The sequence below is a fragment of the Poecilia formosa genome, unplaced genomic scaffold, assembly GCF_000485575.1.
Source record: "Poecilia formosa unplaced genomic scaffold, Poecilia_formosa-5.1.2 Scaffold38, whole genome shotgun sequence".
In the NCBI taxonomy this organism is placed as follows: Eukaryota; Metazoa; Chordata; class Actinopteri; order Cyprinodontiformes; family Poeciliidae; genus Poecilia; species Poecilia formosa.
This window is the reverse complement of record NW_006799977.1, coordinates 596950-616057: the sequence shown is the minus strand read 5'-3', so window position 1 is coordinate 616057 and position 19108 is coordinate 596950. Positions and strand designations below refer to the sequence as shown.

General features: G+C 38.1%; 1 protein-coding gene across 1 annotated transcript in view; it reads right to left on the bottom strand.

Annotated features, from left to right (window-relative positions):
• ddah1 (dimethylarginine dimethylaminohydrolase 1) overlaps positions 1–19108 on the bottom strand; it is a 70066-nt gene extending 50958 nt beyond the window's left edge. The window contains exon 1 of the mRNA XM_007550827.2: positions 18498–19108. Coding sequence (XP_007550889.1) covers positions 18498–18791 — 294 coding nt within the window. The 5' untranslated portion in view covers positions 18792–19108. The remainder of the gene's footprint in view (positions 1–18497) is intronic.

Sequence of the window (19108 nt, the reverse complement as noted above, 5' to 3'; positions counted from 1 at the left end):
TTTTTTTTTTTTTTTTTTTTTAACATACAACAAAGAAACCCAACTCGCATAATCAAACAATTTAATATTGTACCAGCGATACACTCGGTTTGATAATTAAACCTCAACAGCTGTGGACAAGCTATAAAGTTCACTATCTGAGATAAAAAGGAACATGGCATCTGGTTCTTTCTCACTACTTTACAGCAATCGGTAAAGGTTACCTCAATTATGATCTCAGTTAGTAGGACAAATCAATGAACTCAACAATCTAAATTACATTAAATGTTCTAACTTGCAGAGGGCACTGCAGTCTTCTCTTCTATGTTGTAGTAGAGCTACTGATGATATCTTTTACCTTTCTTGCTACACATAAGTCATATTCTCAGCAATTACTGAATTAAAGGGTAATGTGCATTAGAAGTGGAAGCAAAGAACTCAGCTAGTGACCAGAATGGACCAGTTTTCTCCTCTTACTGGTGACTAGGTGGCTGGAAACTCAGGAATACAATCTATTTTTTTTTTTAACGTTCCAAGAATTACAAGGGTGGAGGGAAAAGAACACTCTTCAGTGTGGAAGTTGGTTCTGCACAAAGAGCCCTAAAAAAGCATATTTTCAACCATATTTTAAAACAACACATGCTCAGTCACCACAAAGTTATACTGCTGTAGAGTAAACAAGGGAAATATATTGTGAATGCAGATTTAAAAACAGAGACCCATGTGCATACATCTACATTGGTCTTGAGTAAGCCAGATTGGATCAAATAAATCAAAGTACTAAAAATAAGCAGTTGGTCTGGATATTTGGATATAGCTAATAAATAACAGAAAACACAGTAAAAACTTAACTGTGCAGGAAAATTGTCAAAACACCAACATGGGGCTCATAAAGCCATGTCTGCCTTATTTTATTCTTCTGCCATGTCACATGCTACTAACAAGAAGTGATGTCTCTCAGGACGTTTTTCCATAGCTCTTCAACAAGAACCGGTGTCCTTAAAATACATTATGATGTTGATTAACACTTTGGCTTTGTGCTATAATGTAGCCGTTGTTAATGAGGCAGATGATTTCAGCAGCAGAGCGCTCCTGTTGCTTCTGGGCAGTCCTGTGGGTAATTTCTATGGCAGTCATCATCTGAGTTTCTCCTCAGACTTCCAGCGGACTGGTGTGTGGGACAAACTGTTTCACACACAGCCCAGCAACGGCTGACCTGACATGGTTAGAGGAATAGTATCCCACAGTGTAGCGTTGATGAGGAGGAACTGTACTGCCTGTTATGACTACAATAAAATATTAAGGAAGTACATTTACGCCCGTTTGGATGAACTGTGTCTGAAAAGGATGTCTGTGTGTATGGGTTTTATTTTAGCTTCTGAACTTATTTTCAGATTGTGCATGTATTTGTCTGGCTGAGGGTGTATTTGTATATAGTCTGTCTAATCTTTTGAGAGCGTTTGTGTGAGGACTAAGACCAACAGTGAACAGAACAAGTCATGGACTCCACATTGGCACATTCTTTTCAGTGTTTCCTTCCAGACTACTTAGAACTGTTTGTGTAGTCTACAGCAAAGATTTCCCATGTCTGACACTGAGGCCTTTCCTCCAACTGATACAATCGCACCACCCACAAACATCTATAGTCAAAACTGGCTTTCCATGTTTCTATTATACAGCCAAGGCTGGACGTACGTGGCCATGAAGAAACATAAAGCATGACCTCAGTGGAATGTACAAAGAATGCGGATGGGAGCTTCAAACCATTAGTTTGTTATTAACAATACTCAGAATACAACATGACATGCAAATCCATTTTGATTATTCTTTGTTTTGTCTTCTTAAAAACATATAATAAATATGATTAAAGATGCATCAAGGAGATACTATGTACAAACAATGTTGGTTTTCATATTTAGGCCACCAAAAATGTTTTTACAGTATTCCTTAACATTAGTACAAACAGACTAAATGTGCACAAACCAAATTAAACATTTTTGTTGGAGCTACAAATATGTCAATAATTAGTAGGTGGAGCAATTGACTTGTAGAACCTAATTTCATTTTCAAAATACACTTTTCTGCAACAATCTGGTGCAAAGCCAATAGAGTTTTAACATGTTGAAAACAATTAAAGAAGAAACAACCAGTAGGAAACGTTTTAAGTAGGAATAGATCTAACAAAGGTTAAAAGTGAGAGTCTTCACTGTGGGAGTCCAAGAATGGGATGGTGCCCCATTTAATGAATTAACCTTCTCAAAATCCTGGCCCTACTTTGTTTGTTGGATTGAGATCTGTAGAGAAATTCTGATTCACATGGTTTTCTTGCTTGCCAAACCCTTCGGTAAGTCCTTATGTAAATGTCAACTTTGTTTCTTTCTAATCAGATAAGAAACACAATTAAGCAGCTTAGACCAAAACTATTCCAAAAGAGTTGTTTTTACAGAACAAGACTCCCAATTTGACTTTTCCTTTAATTTGTCAGCAATCTGTTCATCTCAGTAACATTTTATTGAGAACATTCAGCCGCAAGCCTATCCCCGAGAACAAACATTCTGACTGATGTTTAGGAAGAGCTGCTCTTCCATTATTAAATTACGGTGCTATTTTTGCAGCCTCATCTGCTGAATGAATTTTTTGTTGTAGTTGTCTGTGCCATTTATGGCAAACAAGACTCAAAACAAGCCCTGCACTCTCATCTTCATCACATGCTTGCCTTCTGGTTAACAGCGTGTGACATTTCCAGTGGTCCACAAGTATTAACGTGTGTCTGCGAGCGTTAGAAATGTTTCCATGCACAGTCTGTTTAAAACTCCTTTAAGATTCTGATTAATCCTCAGACTTATATGATAATTATTCTCATGTACTTCTACAGGTGCAACCAGGAAATGAACACATTAACCTGAAGAAGGACGGGTAAATTATTCAGAGTAGTTCTGTTGTAATGGCCCTGGCATTTACATGACATCGTGCTACCCCGACATTCATTTAGATGCTTCACCATTTCTCAGTCTCAGCCGGCTTCTGCTGAGAATTATGAACAGCATAGTTTACAATATTACAACTATGAATAATCTCATCTTACTTTGCTCCAGGCGCTAAAGAAATCAGAATTTTGGTTTAAAAAGATAAGACTGCATGGTTGCGATTGTATGATGTATGTATTCTTATATTATGCAAAGCAGGGGCTCTAGCCATTTCATACGTGAGAAATCCACACTTTCCTCTGTTCTCTACCACTTATGATGACTGAAAATGTGTGTGTGGATGTTTGGACAGACTGTGCCTAATGCATTCCAGGATAATTATGAAGCCTGTTACAGCAAATTCTAATTCATATTTGTGTTTTAAACAGTGCCAAACAGATTAGCCATCAGTTTAATTAATCTTTTAAAATTAATCATAGAAACTGTTGCTGATATCCTTTGTAGTTAGTTTCTTTAATATCCCGAGGCATCATGTACCTGCTCCAACAGAAAGTGCAAGAAGTGTCATGTGCTTTGATTTTTTTCCCCAGTTTGTTCAACCCACTTCATCCTGCAGCTCTATCTGAGAAATCCAATGAAATTCAGATTGTGGCAGAGGCAGATGCACTGAGCATGAGGAACAGAGAGCTGTGCCTGTAAAAAACTACATTTAACACTTTGCAAATAAATCAGGATTCATTTCTCTGCATTGCAACTTATATGTGGGTAGAAGTTGCAATACAACAAGATGGCAATTCGTCAGTCTGGGTGGTGAGCTTTTTGTTGACTCCAACAAATAAGATGTCAGCTGGAGCTCAAAGTCTCAGAAGTCAGAAGTAATCTTTTTACAAGTCACGATAAGTACACTGTAGAGGATACACACTATCAAGCTGGTCAAAGCGAGGGCACTGGCACTCAATTACGGCTGCTCATATAACTGCGTGACCTTTAAAGTTGATACTGGCAATTTGGCTTCCTAGGGTGTTGATGTGCTAATCCTGTCCGCTAACAGGGTGATAGGCCACATCCTTTACTGGGCAGAAGACTCCAGTTCATCAGTCTGTCTCCATAACCCCGGAGCCCCTGACCTGTGATCACATGCCAAGACTGTTTCCTCTTACACTGAACTCAGTAAGCAGCAGACTGGCTTAACTAGTGAAATTTCTCTCCTGCTGTTTTTATATTATTAACCTGATTTCATGACGACACAAAGGCAAATGCACATGAATTTAACGTGCACTTGCAGAAACTCTCACTGCCATTTTTCCTGCTATCAAATATACTTTAATGTTAAAAAATGTACTAAATGAGCCTGTGAAGTGAGAGTGTGTTGTGGACAACTAGTTACTTAGAGGAGGAAAATGTAACATCTTAACTAAGCACACTGCATGTGGGTCTGTATGTGTGTGTGTGTGTGTGTACTTGTATGTAAGCTTTTCTTTCACTTTCCAGTTTTCCGGAAGTCCACCGGAGCCTCCCACAGCTCTGGGCCCCAACGGATGACTTTTTATTGTGGGTTTGGAGCCTCAGAGCAATTAGATGAGTTTATGGTAAGCACTAAGAAGCAGAGAACCTTGCCATTCTGTCAGAGCTGATTTCCTCTTTCACTTCAAACATCTACTTCACTGGGCTGTGAAGTGTGGACAAATATAGGACTTTTTTTTTTTAAGTCAAGAATGTTTTAACCCTTCAGCTCTCACTTTGCTTCAACATTTTTTGTTCCTATATATTTTGAAGAAAAGAGTGACATGGTTATTATAGTGTCAAGGAATATATTATTCAAAAGACAAAGTATCATTAACCTTCATTCAAAGTAGATCTCAGGTTAAGTATGCAATAAAAAGAATTGCCCCAGTCTATTGGCTGAAAAGTCAGAGACTTTAATTTATTTGTTTTTCTAAAAAGTTTGATACGCTTAATCATAGTGAGGCATTTAAATGACGTCAGAGAGAGAACAGAGATAGACTGAGCTGTAAAAGAAATTGTAAAAACATATCTTTTAGGTTGACTGGAATACCCATAAACTTTTAATTAGTTATTCATGACTCTTTGGAGAGATATACATTTGATTTGACACAGCAACTCTTACATAATATCTACCCTTAAATTAGTATGCGTCTTTAACTTTTTAAATCAGGCTAAATTTGCCAGTCAGAGCAATCAGTTAAAAAGCATAAAGGCAAGAGGAACATTTTTGTGTAAAAAAATAAAAAATACAAAATCTAGCTGGGAATTGTGGCAAAACTGTCAGTGTGAGAGTAAGCTTCTGCTTTAAAACTGTTATTATCTTAAAGCCTTTTACACGTCAGATTACTGGTAAAAGTATAAAGCACTGCAAGCAGCTCAGAGACTCCTGGTCACATTTAAGGTGTCTATCATCACAGTGTTTATTCTCAAATGATAAAACTGCCGTAACAGGTTAGTGCTGTAAGTATTTATGGGATGCAGAGGGAGTCTCTGTAAACATACAGCAGCTTAAAAAGATATCAACAGAGGTAACACATGGTTGAACAAAGCGCAAGTGTTTATTTGGCCCCAACATGACACTAGAGTAAAATTCTTAACTTTTTCCACATCTAAAGTAAAAACAGTCAAATTAAGACACAATGATCTACATGAAAGAAAAAATAAATCAATCTGTCGTTGCCAACTGTCTAAACAGTTCGTTGGCATTTTGGGGGGGGGGTGGTCTTTCCAAACACAGTGAAAACAAAATGCAGCATCTGCTCCACCTCTGAGGCCTGTGTATCCTCTGTAGCCTGTCTGTGACATTCACCTCTTCACCAAACCACTTGCTGGAAAGCTAAATAAACACAGTTACACAATGGAAAGAGGATCTTACGTAAGAAGCCATCCAGTGGACCAAAAGTAAGTTTTCACAGCCTGAGACATGAATAACCTTCCACTGACACATAAATGTACAAACACAGCATACTCGCTATGCATGCATTGTTTTCTTTTTCTGACTGCAAGGTTTAGTGAGTGATCCTTAGAAAAATGAAGAATGAGTAGACCAATCAAATTTTCATAAGGATCACTAAAACTATAATACAAGTTATTTTAAGCTCGATGCTGGAGGCTTGGAATCATCAAACAACATCTAACAAAAAAACAACTTTACTTGTGGGTCACTTCTGAGAACTTAAGACAAATATGTTTTATAGAGACTAATCTCTGAATCCTGCAAATATTTTTAAAAAGAAGACTATTGTGGAACTTTAAATATTCAGTTATTATCAAAGTCTTTTGAGTATGCATGACTGAGGAGAGCAGAGCAAAGCAAGACCGAGTGTTTCCAGTGTGTAGCTTGGCGTGAGAACAGACTTAGAGTGTATATAACACCAGACTGTGACAGCACAGGGCAGACAGAGGAGGGAACACACACACACACACACGCCCACACACACACACACACACACACTTTTTTACAGACACCTCCCTATGCCTCTCTATCACACTAATATAAAATTGCTACATGTAACTACATATATGAATGCAAGTAATAACTTTTTCATGAAAAAACTGAAAAGGTAAAAACCATATATCAAATTTAATTTGCCTAAATAAAAAGATCACTTAAAACACAATGTAGTTAGATGGTTGTAACAAACACCAGTAAAGTTCCTCAATGTATTGTATTGCTGAGGATATTCTTCATACATTTTAGATATTTGCCAAGATACACTAAGAAATTTCCTGAACTGGATGATTTTCAGATGAATGATCCTACGGACAATTTAAAATGTTATCGCTATTCTTTTTTTTTCTTTGCACTCTGTGCAAAGAAAAAGTGGCGTAACGTTGACTCAGCATATATTATCACAATCAGAATCAATTTCATCCACCAGCTTTATGGGTATAAACATACATGTTAAAATGCATTAATATGCACGGTGGAAGCCATCTTGGTATGCAGAAGCTAACATCCACTATCTTCCTTATTTTCCTCTTGAGATTATCAATGGAAAGGAAAACGATTGCAGCTTCAGGATTAGCCACTTTGCTAACGCTAGTAATAGAATGCCATGTATCATAGAATAGATGTACTGAATGAAAAAAATCCACAGTCATACAAATGCTTACAGTTTAGAGTTATGCTCCACAGAAATATCTGCAAACAGGTGAATCTGCAACAACTGAACCGTTTATAGGTGCGTTTGGAATCAAAGATGAGCTTGATCCAAGTTAAATAAAATTCTGAAATGTAAAGTGAAAATTTAGCTAGTGATTATGCCCAGTAATTAATTTTACTGCATCAAAATTTGTTTGATTTTTTTTTTTTTTTTAATTTTCAGATTTCATTCGTTAAGGCTAACCCCACAAAGATGTATGTCTCAATGTTGTACACATACACAACTTACAAGTAGGTGAAAGAGGTGCAGGAGACGCGTTTTCCTCAGGGGCCTCCAGCCTCCTGACACTAAGAGAACATTTTAGCATCCATTTGATAGATAACATCTCCCTCTGACTCAACCTGACGTGGAATCTAAACACCTCAGTCTCACCTTCAGAGACGCACACATATTAGTCATGTTTGTGTGAATGAAAACGTGCGTATAGTGCATTTGTATGATTTCCTGCAGTGAAACTAGAAATCTGTTTCATCCTACCCTCCATTAATGGAGATAAGCCATGTGAATTCCTCTTGACACATTAATTACCTTTTTGAATGAATCTGCATCGTAATTTAGTTTCAAACCGTTTCAAAAGGAACTGATATAACCCATTTTTGTTTTCTAGCCAGGACAGGATATTCCTTACATTTGCTCTGACTACTTCTCCTCAATCCTCTATTTCACTGGACGACTTCTTTGCCAATTACATAACTAGTTTACCAGTAAGGCTAATTTATGTAATTTTCGCGTTGAGAATAACAGTAGCTAAAACAGAATGTTCTGTTCAAAAATCATAAAATACATACGATTTTCTCATTAGTTTGGCAAAAATGTAGTCTATAAAGTTTAATTTTGGTGGGCTGTAATTGAAAGCCGCAATGATAAACACGGATTTATCACTTTTGTTGAAAGCTGATGATTGGCTCTTCACAAGGCAAATGATAATCACACTGTCAGGAATTTTCAGCTCTATGTTGTATCACAGACCAACAACTGGATGAACACAATGTAAACTCTCTCAGGATCCACGACAATGTGGTTATACCAGTTCTTAAATATTAAGAGTGAAATTACCTGAAAAGCACAAAAACATAAACCTGAGCAAGGTGGCCAACAATAAAAAGAAATTAATCTCAAAGTAGATGGAAAAAAGGAAAGACTTGCTTAGCACCACAGGTCACACCTTTCATTCTTCATGAAGATCATACTAAGTTCATCACAAATAGGTCCCAAGCTGCACACACCACCGATCATTTCTTACATCAACTCTCAAAGTTTCCACGAGATAAAAATCAGCTCTCAGTCAAAGTAAGGTTTGCAGATAACGACTTTCACATGGCTATATGCTGAAGTCATAGTTGAGATTAATATCGACTGACTGCTGTATTAATGAGTTCCCCGGTGTCTTGTGGATAAAATAAATGTAAATTAATGATGTATGAAAGGAAAAAAGAAAACAGCTGACTGGGAATGTTTGACAGAAATTAAGCATAAAGTGTGTGCAACAGAAACATTGCTTATTGTTGTTGACAGAATCATCCTGTTAAAGGTACATATTGTATGTTCAGAGCAGATGTGAAAACAGTGTTTCTATGGCAGCAGGGATACTGAGGACCCATCGATTTGATACTTGTTGCCAAAACAAGTTTGTCCACAAGACTCTCTCTATGTAAAAGTGTCTTACAACAATGGAATTCAAAGAAAGACACATGCATGTTCTTTTGGTTTACAACTGAATAAGCTGATTTGTTACATCCCCTGCTGCTACTGTGGAAAACAAAAAAACTACTTTAATTTAAGACGTAGCCTACATCAGAATGGATGTTAGCATTATCCCAGGGTTGTACCAGTGTATTGGAAACTGTATACAGTGTATTTTGAGTTTAAATACAGCTGTGCTCTCAAGGCCTCAAAGGGTTTTTTGAAGGACACCAGCAAGCAAACAGTATTATGACGACCAAGGAACACACACGACCGGTCTGGGATAAAGATGTAGATGAGATTAAAGCCTGGCTAGATTATGAAACAACATGCCAAGCTTTGGGAATTTTAAACAACACTGATCAAACAATGGAAAAATTGTCACCCAGTTGCAAAACCTATCAAGACATGGCCACCTGCGAAGACAGGATAAAAACTTTAATCAGTTACAGCCACAGGGCCTATGGATGCCTTCTACTGCATGTCCTACTACAGTGATAACTAACTGTGGTAACAAATAACTTAAAATTTAATTAAAAGATTAAATTTAGATTTTTTTTTTTGTCAACTATGGTGACCGTTAAATCCCATTAATGCTCCTCAAGAGAAAAACCCAACAGACTAACTGAGGCAACAGAGTTAACTGGACATTTAACTCTAGCTGACAGCTGGCATGACAGACAAGACTAATGGCAGAAGCCTGCAAGGTATAAAATATTCCCTCGGGCTCTCCATCTCTGGCAATCAATAAAGTCATTGTTGACAGTTTATATCTCAGAGAGAGAGAGAGAGGGAGGGAAAAGAGAGAGAGGAAGGAAGTGTGCGGTTTTGTAATATTGAAGATAAAACCTGCAATGATTTATTTCCATCAGTCTTGATAGATATGTTTTTGTTTTTTTTTTTACTTTAGACAAAGATAGAATGATATAAAAATATTCCAATTAGAGATTCATAATTGGAATATCTCCAGGTTTGTAAAGTTCTGACTTGTCTATAGTACTTTTAGATGCTTTCAATTTCTCTTTAAAAGTATAAGAATAGCATTTAAAACATGCCTTTTCCTGTAATTTACCCCTTGACTGGTCATTGACCAACCTGCAACAGCAAAACAGGATTTCAGAATTTCACAGAAAATAAAAATCTTAGTGATTAGGATAATTAGTGCAGCTTGCATTCCAATAACAGCAATGTCTACTTTCATGTTTTCATCCCCTAGAGAATTTAGGTCTTCACCTTAAATATTTCCTAAAGACTACAAACCTGTCCAAATCCAGCATGTCCTTTCCAGTTCAATCCTTTCTATTATCAGCTGAAAGACTCGCTCTCTCTCACCGTCTCGCAGCACGAATGAACTGCTCGCAAGTCTTGGTATCGTATAAAAATAGTCTCTTTAAAAAATGAGTTACATCTCTGTACTTGTGTATCACTTGAGTCTTCTTCAGTCAGTAACAACATTCATGCCTAGTAATAGTGTTTGTCTTTATGTGTTTATGTGTGAAAATGTTGGTGTTTTCAGTGTCTGACTGGCTGGTCACAAGCACAAAAATCAACAAATTTTAACCAATTTATTAGTGCATCTCCAGCTACAGCTGAGTTGTTTGCATGGTTTGGCACAAGCTACAGTTAAATGACATCAATGCATCCTCCATGGACAGGGAGATATCTCAGATTTAGAATGCAAATAAATCTATGACCATGTGTTTAAAGAATGTAATTTCTTTTATTAATATTCAAATGTTCAACAGATGGGATTCAAAACTTTAAATGAATAAAAGCTGCAGGAATTAGGACATTATGTCTCCTTTCAGACTTCATGAAACAGCAAAGCTTAATGTGTTTTTTCCAGCATTTACATGAGACTGTTCAAACTAGTTTCAAGGGTAAAAGATTAACAGCCTCTCAGTCAATCATTGAACCTTTTTTGAGAAAAATAGAAGCAGAACAAGAAGCCATAAAAGTACCTATCTTTTATCCATACATTCCACTTGAAGCAACAGCATTTTCTGAAAATGCCCTCCCACTGTGTCTTCTAAGAAAGCTGATAACAGTACAGTAGACTAAGCTTACAAAGCAAAGAAAAGAAGATTAAATGTCATGTTTTTTTTGCTCCTAAAGCGTCAAGCAGTAAAAGGGCTTTTGTCTCAACCAGTGAAGAACCCTCACTGGGCTCAGCAAGACTTCTCTCAGCACCGCCTTGCCTGGCCCACTTCCTGTGTCTTCCACTACTCCGACTCACACACTGAGCCAGACATTCACACGCCCACAGTGACGGCGGAGTGTGACCGGGTCATCCTGCGAGGAGTTCCTGTTCGCAAGTGTCCTGCAGCTGTTTCAGAGAATTCTCCACTGTACTGGGAGGCGGCGGTTACAGTAGACCAAACTAACATGGACTAGAGGCCAAGGCGATGGCACCGGGGCACATCTGGTCTACGTTTTTGTTTCTACTCCACATATATGAAAAGTAAACACCTGGCGCATCAAACAGGAAAGAAAATCAGATGTCTTTGCTATGAACTCCGCAGATCAAGTGACTCTTTTGAAACTGTAAAGTTGTTTGTTTGTTTTTTACCCTGCACTAATAAGAAATTAATAATCTGTTAAGTATCTGACTTTATTGGAATTTCTGAAAATGTCAATCTCTATGCACAAAAACATAAAAAATTTTTTAAGGGATTGAAATCCTATTGCGAGACGCTGTAACTCAACTTATGAAAGGAAAAGTAGCCGGTTATCCCAGTTAATTTCCGCTTATGATCGAGTGAACTCCCTTCTAAGACCCATTTAATAGTTTGGTTATATTTTATATTTATTCCTAGGAGTGCCCAACACACACATGCCAATCTCTGTAAAAGCAGTTCCCAAAGGAAGTCATTAAATTATTTAGTCATCACTTTGTAAATATATTTGAATATCTTGACACTTTTCAAGTTATTCAAAGCCTCATTTAAATTCAAAGACCTTTTGCCAACTTAAATCCCAGTTTTTAATCTGATTTACATTTTTTAGTAGAGTGGTATTCTACCAACACCATTACCTAATATATGTATTCTCTTTTGCTGAAAACAGAGCTACCTTCGTCAATTGAAACTATTTTCTGACCCCTCAAGTGTTTTTGGATGGAGAAGTTAGTGTTTTAGTCTGTTTGAGCAGTGAGGCAAAAAACCTGCAAGGGGACGGGTGGGTTAACTGTGGGAGGAATGCGTCAGACGGTTGGAGAAGGCACGTTCACCTCGACCCACTTGCTGCAGGTGGGATGCAGTCGAGTCACCTTCCTCCCCTCAGATCACACTCGGATGTCATGTCTCCCTGTAGGAAACAAAGTTGTTTCCGGAAAGGAAGTCATATAAGAGGCAGGAGGGAGGTGAGGAATCAGGATCTGCAGGTTGTCTAGTCAAAACAAGGCCTCTTTTGGTGTCTGGTGATGGTTTGGGGGTGGAAACGTGAGGCATGACCGGAAAGGGGGCCCGCAGGATTACAAATAACGAGGACTGAACTTAAATATTAGGTCTACAGAAACATGGCCTAAATATTGTGGCTGTGGAGCAGAAGGTTCAGACTGCAGACCTGGACTTACCCAATCCTTCTATACTTATTTTATCACAGAATTTAGCCATTTTTAATTACACTCATTTTCCAAGCTCTCTCATTGTTAGTGAACTGTTTTAACTGTTTCAATAAAATGAAATATAATGGGGGGGGGGAAATGAAAGAAAAATACTGTACTTCTGGGTGATTAAGTTTGGCAGCATTGTCAACCTGACAGTCCATCAGCAAAAAATAATTAGGAATACACTGATCTAAAGATTTGGATCCATATTTGCTATTAATATTAATGTTACGGCTGATAATCAATATTTAAAGACACAGCTGAAACCAGAAGTTTGCATACACCATATAAAAGGACACATGCATTTTTTTTTCCACACTGTCTGATGTGAAATCAGAATGAAATTTTCCCTTTAGGTCAATTAGGATTACCAAAATGTTTTCTATTTGCTAGAGTAATAGAAATTGTCTTAAATGTTCTCCTTTTCATTATTCTAGCATTTAGCAAATAGAAAAAATAAAAAACTAAATCCTCATTGATGTGTATAAATATATCTCAGCACTATAGTTTACAGCTCTGTAAAATGCTGCATAATTGATAGAACATATATCTCTGAAGAGTTAATATTAAAGTCAAATTAATGTTTTCAGATTTTTAACTGATTTAAAAACCTTTTAAATAATATTAGTCCTAAAAAAATCCAACGCTGAAACTGAAGGTATGAGATCAAATCTTGGCAATGTGATTCTGAAACTCCTGCAGTAAATCTTATTTCCAGGAGTTACGTCTGTCGGGGTTCTTAAAAATATTCGGATGTTTTTGAAAACCTCAGAGCTGACAAACTGCTAACCTCCTGGTGTGGGAAGAGGCAACAAAAAAGTTGTGTTTGAGTAGATAGCATGATGAATTGCAACATTCAAACCGTTCGCCCATGAAATTGCTCTTCCATCTTTTATTGCAAAGGGCTGCTGTTTTGAAAGCCACTTTCAGATTTCATCTTCATCGTACCTTATGTCACTGAATCACCAAGATCAAGCAAATATTTTAGTAGAAGCAGATTGATGGTAAATTTCTGAAGTGCCCACTCCGTCACAGAGAAGAAACCAAGGAATCATGTGGGTGGACTCTTTATTCTTTTGTTTTTTGGGGGTTTTTTCGCCTGAGACCAACACCTCCCTGTTCCACTGAAAACTAAACGTTAAACTGATTTTCAGCTCAAATCACTGGATAATGAAAATATGAGGTTAAAATAATCTAACTTGTTAATTAGGCTCAAACTCACAGTTTGAGAAAAATATGTTTTGCTAACTGTTTACACTCAAACTAAGAGAAAACAGCTGCACTCTTAATACAAAATTAAAAAGCAATACTTAATATTTTCATATTTGTTCAGTTTAACTTTGTATTCCTCCAGATGATAAGGTTATCTCCTGCTTCTGTTTTTCTACTCCAGCATCCAGAAAGGAAATCCCCAGAGACGGACCAGGCAGAGACAAATCTGGTGTCTTTTCAACCAAAAGGGCACATGTCACTCTGCTTCTCATTGAACTTTACTACCAATCGATGGCAGAGCAAATCAAAATGGAGACTTGGCTGGAAGGGGTTGATGATCCTGCATGACTGCAGCTTTTAACACAGAAACCTGTTTTTGGATTGCTCAAAAGGCTTTTTTACTCAGATACATTTCTGTGGGTTAAACCAAACAACATCTTCAGTCTGTATCACGTGAGGGAATCTCTATTTGTAAATCCTATTACACTCTTACATTCTTTCCCTACATTTTACATCTTCTGTTCGTATTATTGCCCTCAACACAGATTTGGTACTTCATGAATATGAGTTTCCTTTAACCCTGCAGCCTGAATTTTCTTCCTCATTTAAAAGTCACAGTGGATAAAAACAGTTAAAATGCAAATGCATAAACAGAAGTAACCTAATGAGCAAAGAGCAGTGAGAGCAACTACCTAAAATGAAGCATTGAGGATTCCCCCCCGCTTCCCCCCTCAGTTACTATTTCCAACTCTCTTCACTTTGTTACGCAGCAACTGTGTGATCAGAAGTCAGGGACAGTGACGATGTTTACATGTATAGCATTATGGCATTAAATGATAAAAAAACATTACAGAAAGAAATGTTTATCACCTGAATAGGATTTTATTCAGACTAATGGAAAATAAAGAATTTATCAAAGCAGTCATCCGCCAATGCGATATCTGCAGAGCACACATTTCCTTCTTTTATGTAAATTGGAAAAATAAATTTATGATTTTTGGAATGCTATATTACTTTTTTTGTCAGTAGAAAAGTCATTTATATTTGAGTGTTAGGGTCAGAAATAACCCCGCCTCTCGCCCGGAACGTGAGCTGGAGATAGGCACCAGCACCCCTCCCGACCCCACTGAGGGACAAGGGTGACGGAAAATGGATGGATGGATGGATGGATGGATGGGTCAGAAATAAATGGCTTGGAGGCTGCAGCTAATGCCGGGTTCACATTGTGTGGTTATCAGCCGTCTAAAAAGAAATGAATAAATTATCTGGTTGTGATCGCACGCCGAGGTCGTCAGGGTGACAAAAATACTGACTGCTTTATTGAGCACTCTCATAACCAAAGACCAACAACCAACATCAATCAGTATCAAAAATGTTCTGTTAAAGCCAATGCCACTGACAGACATCTGATTATTGTCCACTTTTTAAACCCTGAGTGTCCACTGCTGTCTACTGTTCCTCAGCCATCTCTCCCTCTTGCATTTATCAAGTTGACTAACATCCTAAACTTTCAGTACTTTTGCTGTTGGACTCGTATCTCTGTTGGGTCTGTCTGTCATGATGCAGTTGCAGCAAAAACAAATAAAAAATCCAAACATGAAGTCTTGTTTCTTCTGTAGCACAACAGATGTTACTGCTGATATTTTATGAAATAGAGTTAACATAGTGTGACATATTATAGTCCATAGCAAAACAAATACAGCTGTTGGTTCAAGCAAAGCTTTACATTTACTTACATTGTTTTAAGTAATCATTCTGACTACACACCCTATATTTCTATCTGATTCACCTAAAGCAGCTGGGCTGTTAGCATTTTGTGAATAAGTCTGTCACAGTAATCAAGAAATAAATGAATCACCTGATAAATTAAAATGACCTCAATAATTTCCATTTGCATGATTTATCATTTTTCTCTTTTTCCAGAGCTGCAGGACAAAAGTCTTCAGTCTAGCGCGCTGGTCTCAACTACCTCTTTGTTTCAGACAATTTTGTTTATAATTCATCGTATTTGATGTTTCTGTTGCTTTGTTTATTTATTTTGGACATTTTAAAAAAAATCTTCCAGTTCCAGAGTTAAATATTGACTGGAATTTAAAGTTTACAGATCTTTGTTAATGTGTTCCTGCGTTAAAAAGCCATTAACATTATATCGTTTGAAAAATGTCTCAAAACAACAGTATCATCCTTTATCGTAATCATTTCTGGGACAATTTCTAGCAAAATTCATTATGGTGACAAGGCCTATTTTATGAATGTGAACATCTTGGGACATAAGCAACCCCCTTCGGATATTGACAAATCAACCACTGTACACTGTACAGGAAGGACTGGGGCATCTTCTTGCATATTAAAAATAACCTAATACTGTTAAACCTCTGAAGAAAAAGTAGTTAAAGACCCGAACAAAAGACTAGATGGAAAGTGCAGAGTGGATCTTGCACTCTTGCGTAATCAGTTGGTAGTTTCCTCATGCAGGCGCTGATAATATGAGCACATATCATTGCTGAACATGCCTGCTCTAGTGGTTTACATGTTGGCTTTGAAAGAAGCTCAGTTTTACAGCTCATCATTGATCTTTTTTACAAAGGCCTTGAGTTTCCCTCAGTGGGATACTCAGGGCTGTACCAGCCTCAGGTTAACTTCTGTCTCTTATCCTGCCTTAACCCTGACATAAATCACAGGCACGTCAAACTCAGCTTCAAACTGTTTCATTAGGTGAATATGACCTTGTTGGATACACACCCAAAATCTTTCATTATTTTCCAGACACATTTTTTGTCACAATAACCAAACATTATTCAAATCAAGACAATAATCTCTACCCTAAAAGGTACAGAAAAAGCAAGTCATGGCAGATTTTATTTTCAACATGCATTCAAGATGATCGTTGCTCCAACGCCTGAGAACAGGCTGTGGCTCTACACCTTTATTTAATGGCACATCATAAAAAAATCTATAATTCATCAGCTCTATTAAGGAATTGATGGTCTTGCAATTCCAAGAACAGAGGGAGGAAATATCTTAATACATCAAGTAAGTCATTAAGTTCCTTTGAAGTGACTTTGGGATATAGTTAGATGAAAATACATTAAGCTGATTTTGGGGGTTGAAAAGTCCCAAAACAACTCAATGCATTTTTTTTACTTAGACAAACACCTTGGTTCCTATGTCAATAGTCCCACAAATAACGTCTGCTCTCAAGATCAAAGCAAGGAGATAATTTATCTCTTTGCAGGATCTGGGCAAAGTTCATAATTTTGTTTGAAGAACACAAAGCCAAGCTGTTGACAATGATTAATAAAAAAAAAAAAGTCTGTTTTTCATGAAACCTTGTAACGAACCGACTCCAACCAATGGGGTATTAATGTCTGCACATGTTCAGACACAGCTGTGTCCTAATTCCATGTGAAGAACAAGTACAGGCAGTCCTGAACACTGCACTGCTTATCTAAACTGGGAACTGGCCACAGCAAGAAATGGAGACAAGCCTTGGAATACGGTGGAGTTAAAGTCGTGAGCAGCTGAAATGTTAAAACCCATCACAAATGGTTAAGGGTAATCCTGACAGAGCTTGGATGCATCGCTGCAAAGCAAACATGCATGTGCTTTAAATGGCCGCCAAACACTTTATATGAAAGCATAACCTATATTTGGTCACCGAAATGCATAATCTCAATTCCAGGCTAAAAGCCTTCATGTTCACTTTAATGCAAAAATTCATTTGCAACCATACCAGCACATTAAGCAGCTAACTTTGTTTTATCTCCCAGTGATATTTAAAAGACCATGTGTGCAGAAATAAGTGTAAAATATTAATTTTGCTAAATTGCACTTGTGATTTGCACAAGCATGTGTTCTGTCATTACATATGCCCCTGGCTTGCTATGCTTCCTGCCTACTGCAATAACGGTAAGTAACCAAGCCAGTGCACAAAAAGCATGCACATATTATTATGAGTGTTGACAGTGTACATTCATATGCAGTGCAAACCAAACTGGCATCATGTGCGTCATATGTGAAACGCGGCGGGGCTGAGGGTGGCTGCACTGAGCTTTCTGATCAATATCTGTGCCGTCAGTGAGGCTGGAGGACCATTATCACCAGTGAGCCAAGTAAAGTGTCTCTGATGTGGAATGACAGGGAGCTTTCACAGAATCTGTCCTACCATTCCCCTCATTGGCAAACACTCACACATGAATACCCCACACTGCAGCTTCCCCTCACTAGGCAACCATGTGCAGTCACACAATGTATTTATTTGTTTCCTTTGTTTTCCAGTCATTTCATTTTTTTTTTTTTTTTTTTTTGACATATCTGCGGAGACGCTGTGTTTCGCTCAAAGCTGTGTGTTCCAACTTAGGTCAAATTTTGTACGTTATGAGGCAACACTGCACTGGATGCCTTGAAATGCAAAGTATCTACAATAAAAGAAAGTGAACACTGTGAACTTGCAATCAATTAGAAATAAAATATACAGGAAAAAAATACATTAACACCCAATACAAAATTTAATATGACTGTTTGATATGGATGTTGTCTTGCAAAGTTATCAATACACCATCATATTAACAGACTGCACATACTAGTTATTTATCGTTGTTTTATATCTATAACTGAGGATGTTGTGCACAGATTTGCACATTGTATAGAGATAAAGGGTTTAGTTCATATTTAACTATGTCATCACCATCACACATGGGCGCTTTATGTGTTGAGTAATCTGCTCTAATGTTGGTCACCTGGATGTTTTGTCAGTGCATCATTCAGCTTCCTGTGCATCCCTGAAACATATTAATTGCATCCCAACTGGCAACAAGGAGAGGAGGGATTAAGCAAACCCATCCAAGCCCACATCAAACTTTTTTTTTTCAATTGTATTATTTTGGGCATGTTGAATCAGACTGACACATCCCTTACCTCTCTCCTCCTGCTCTCCGCCCCGGGTCTGGTGATGAGCGCCGTCTCGCCGCACACCACTGCCGCGTCCTCCACGAACACGCAGTCCGGGAGCGACTCGTCCGCGGGCAGCTCCACCACCCCCAGCCCGAGCCTCGTCCGCAACACCTCGACGTACGCCTCGTGTTCCGTCCGCGCCCTTGTCAGGTCCACCTCCGCCTGGCTGGTCCTAAGCGCCTCTTTGGCCAGGGACGCGGGGATTCCCCGGACAACCGCATGGGTGTAGTGACCAAAACCTGCCATCAAACCAGCCATGTTTTCGCTTTCCTCTTTTTCTCTCTCTTTCTTGGCACGCACAAATCTGGGGGGAAAGGATTGGAAAAAAACCCACCCTAAGAGACAATTCAGCGAATGAATAAGAAAAAAAAAATGCCACCCTGTTGACGCAATGCTGCCTGTCTTGCTTATTTTCTGTCAGTTTGTTGGGTTTTTATTCTTTATTTACAACAGCCTGCAACACACAGTGTCAGTCAGCCGAGCTCCAGTCTCTGGGCGAGCGACAGCTTTCGGTGACGCGCGCCGATCATCACGTGTAGCGCTACGAGGCTGTCAGCCCTCAGAGGCGATCAGGC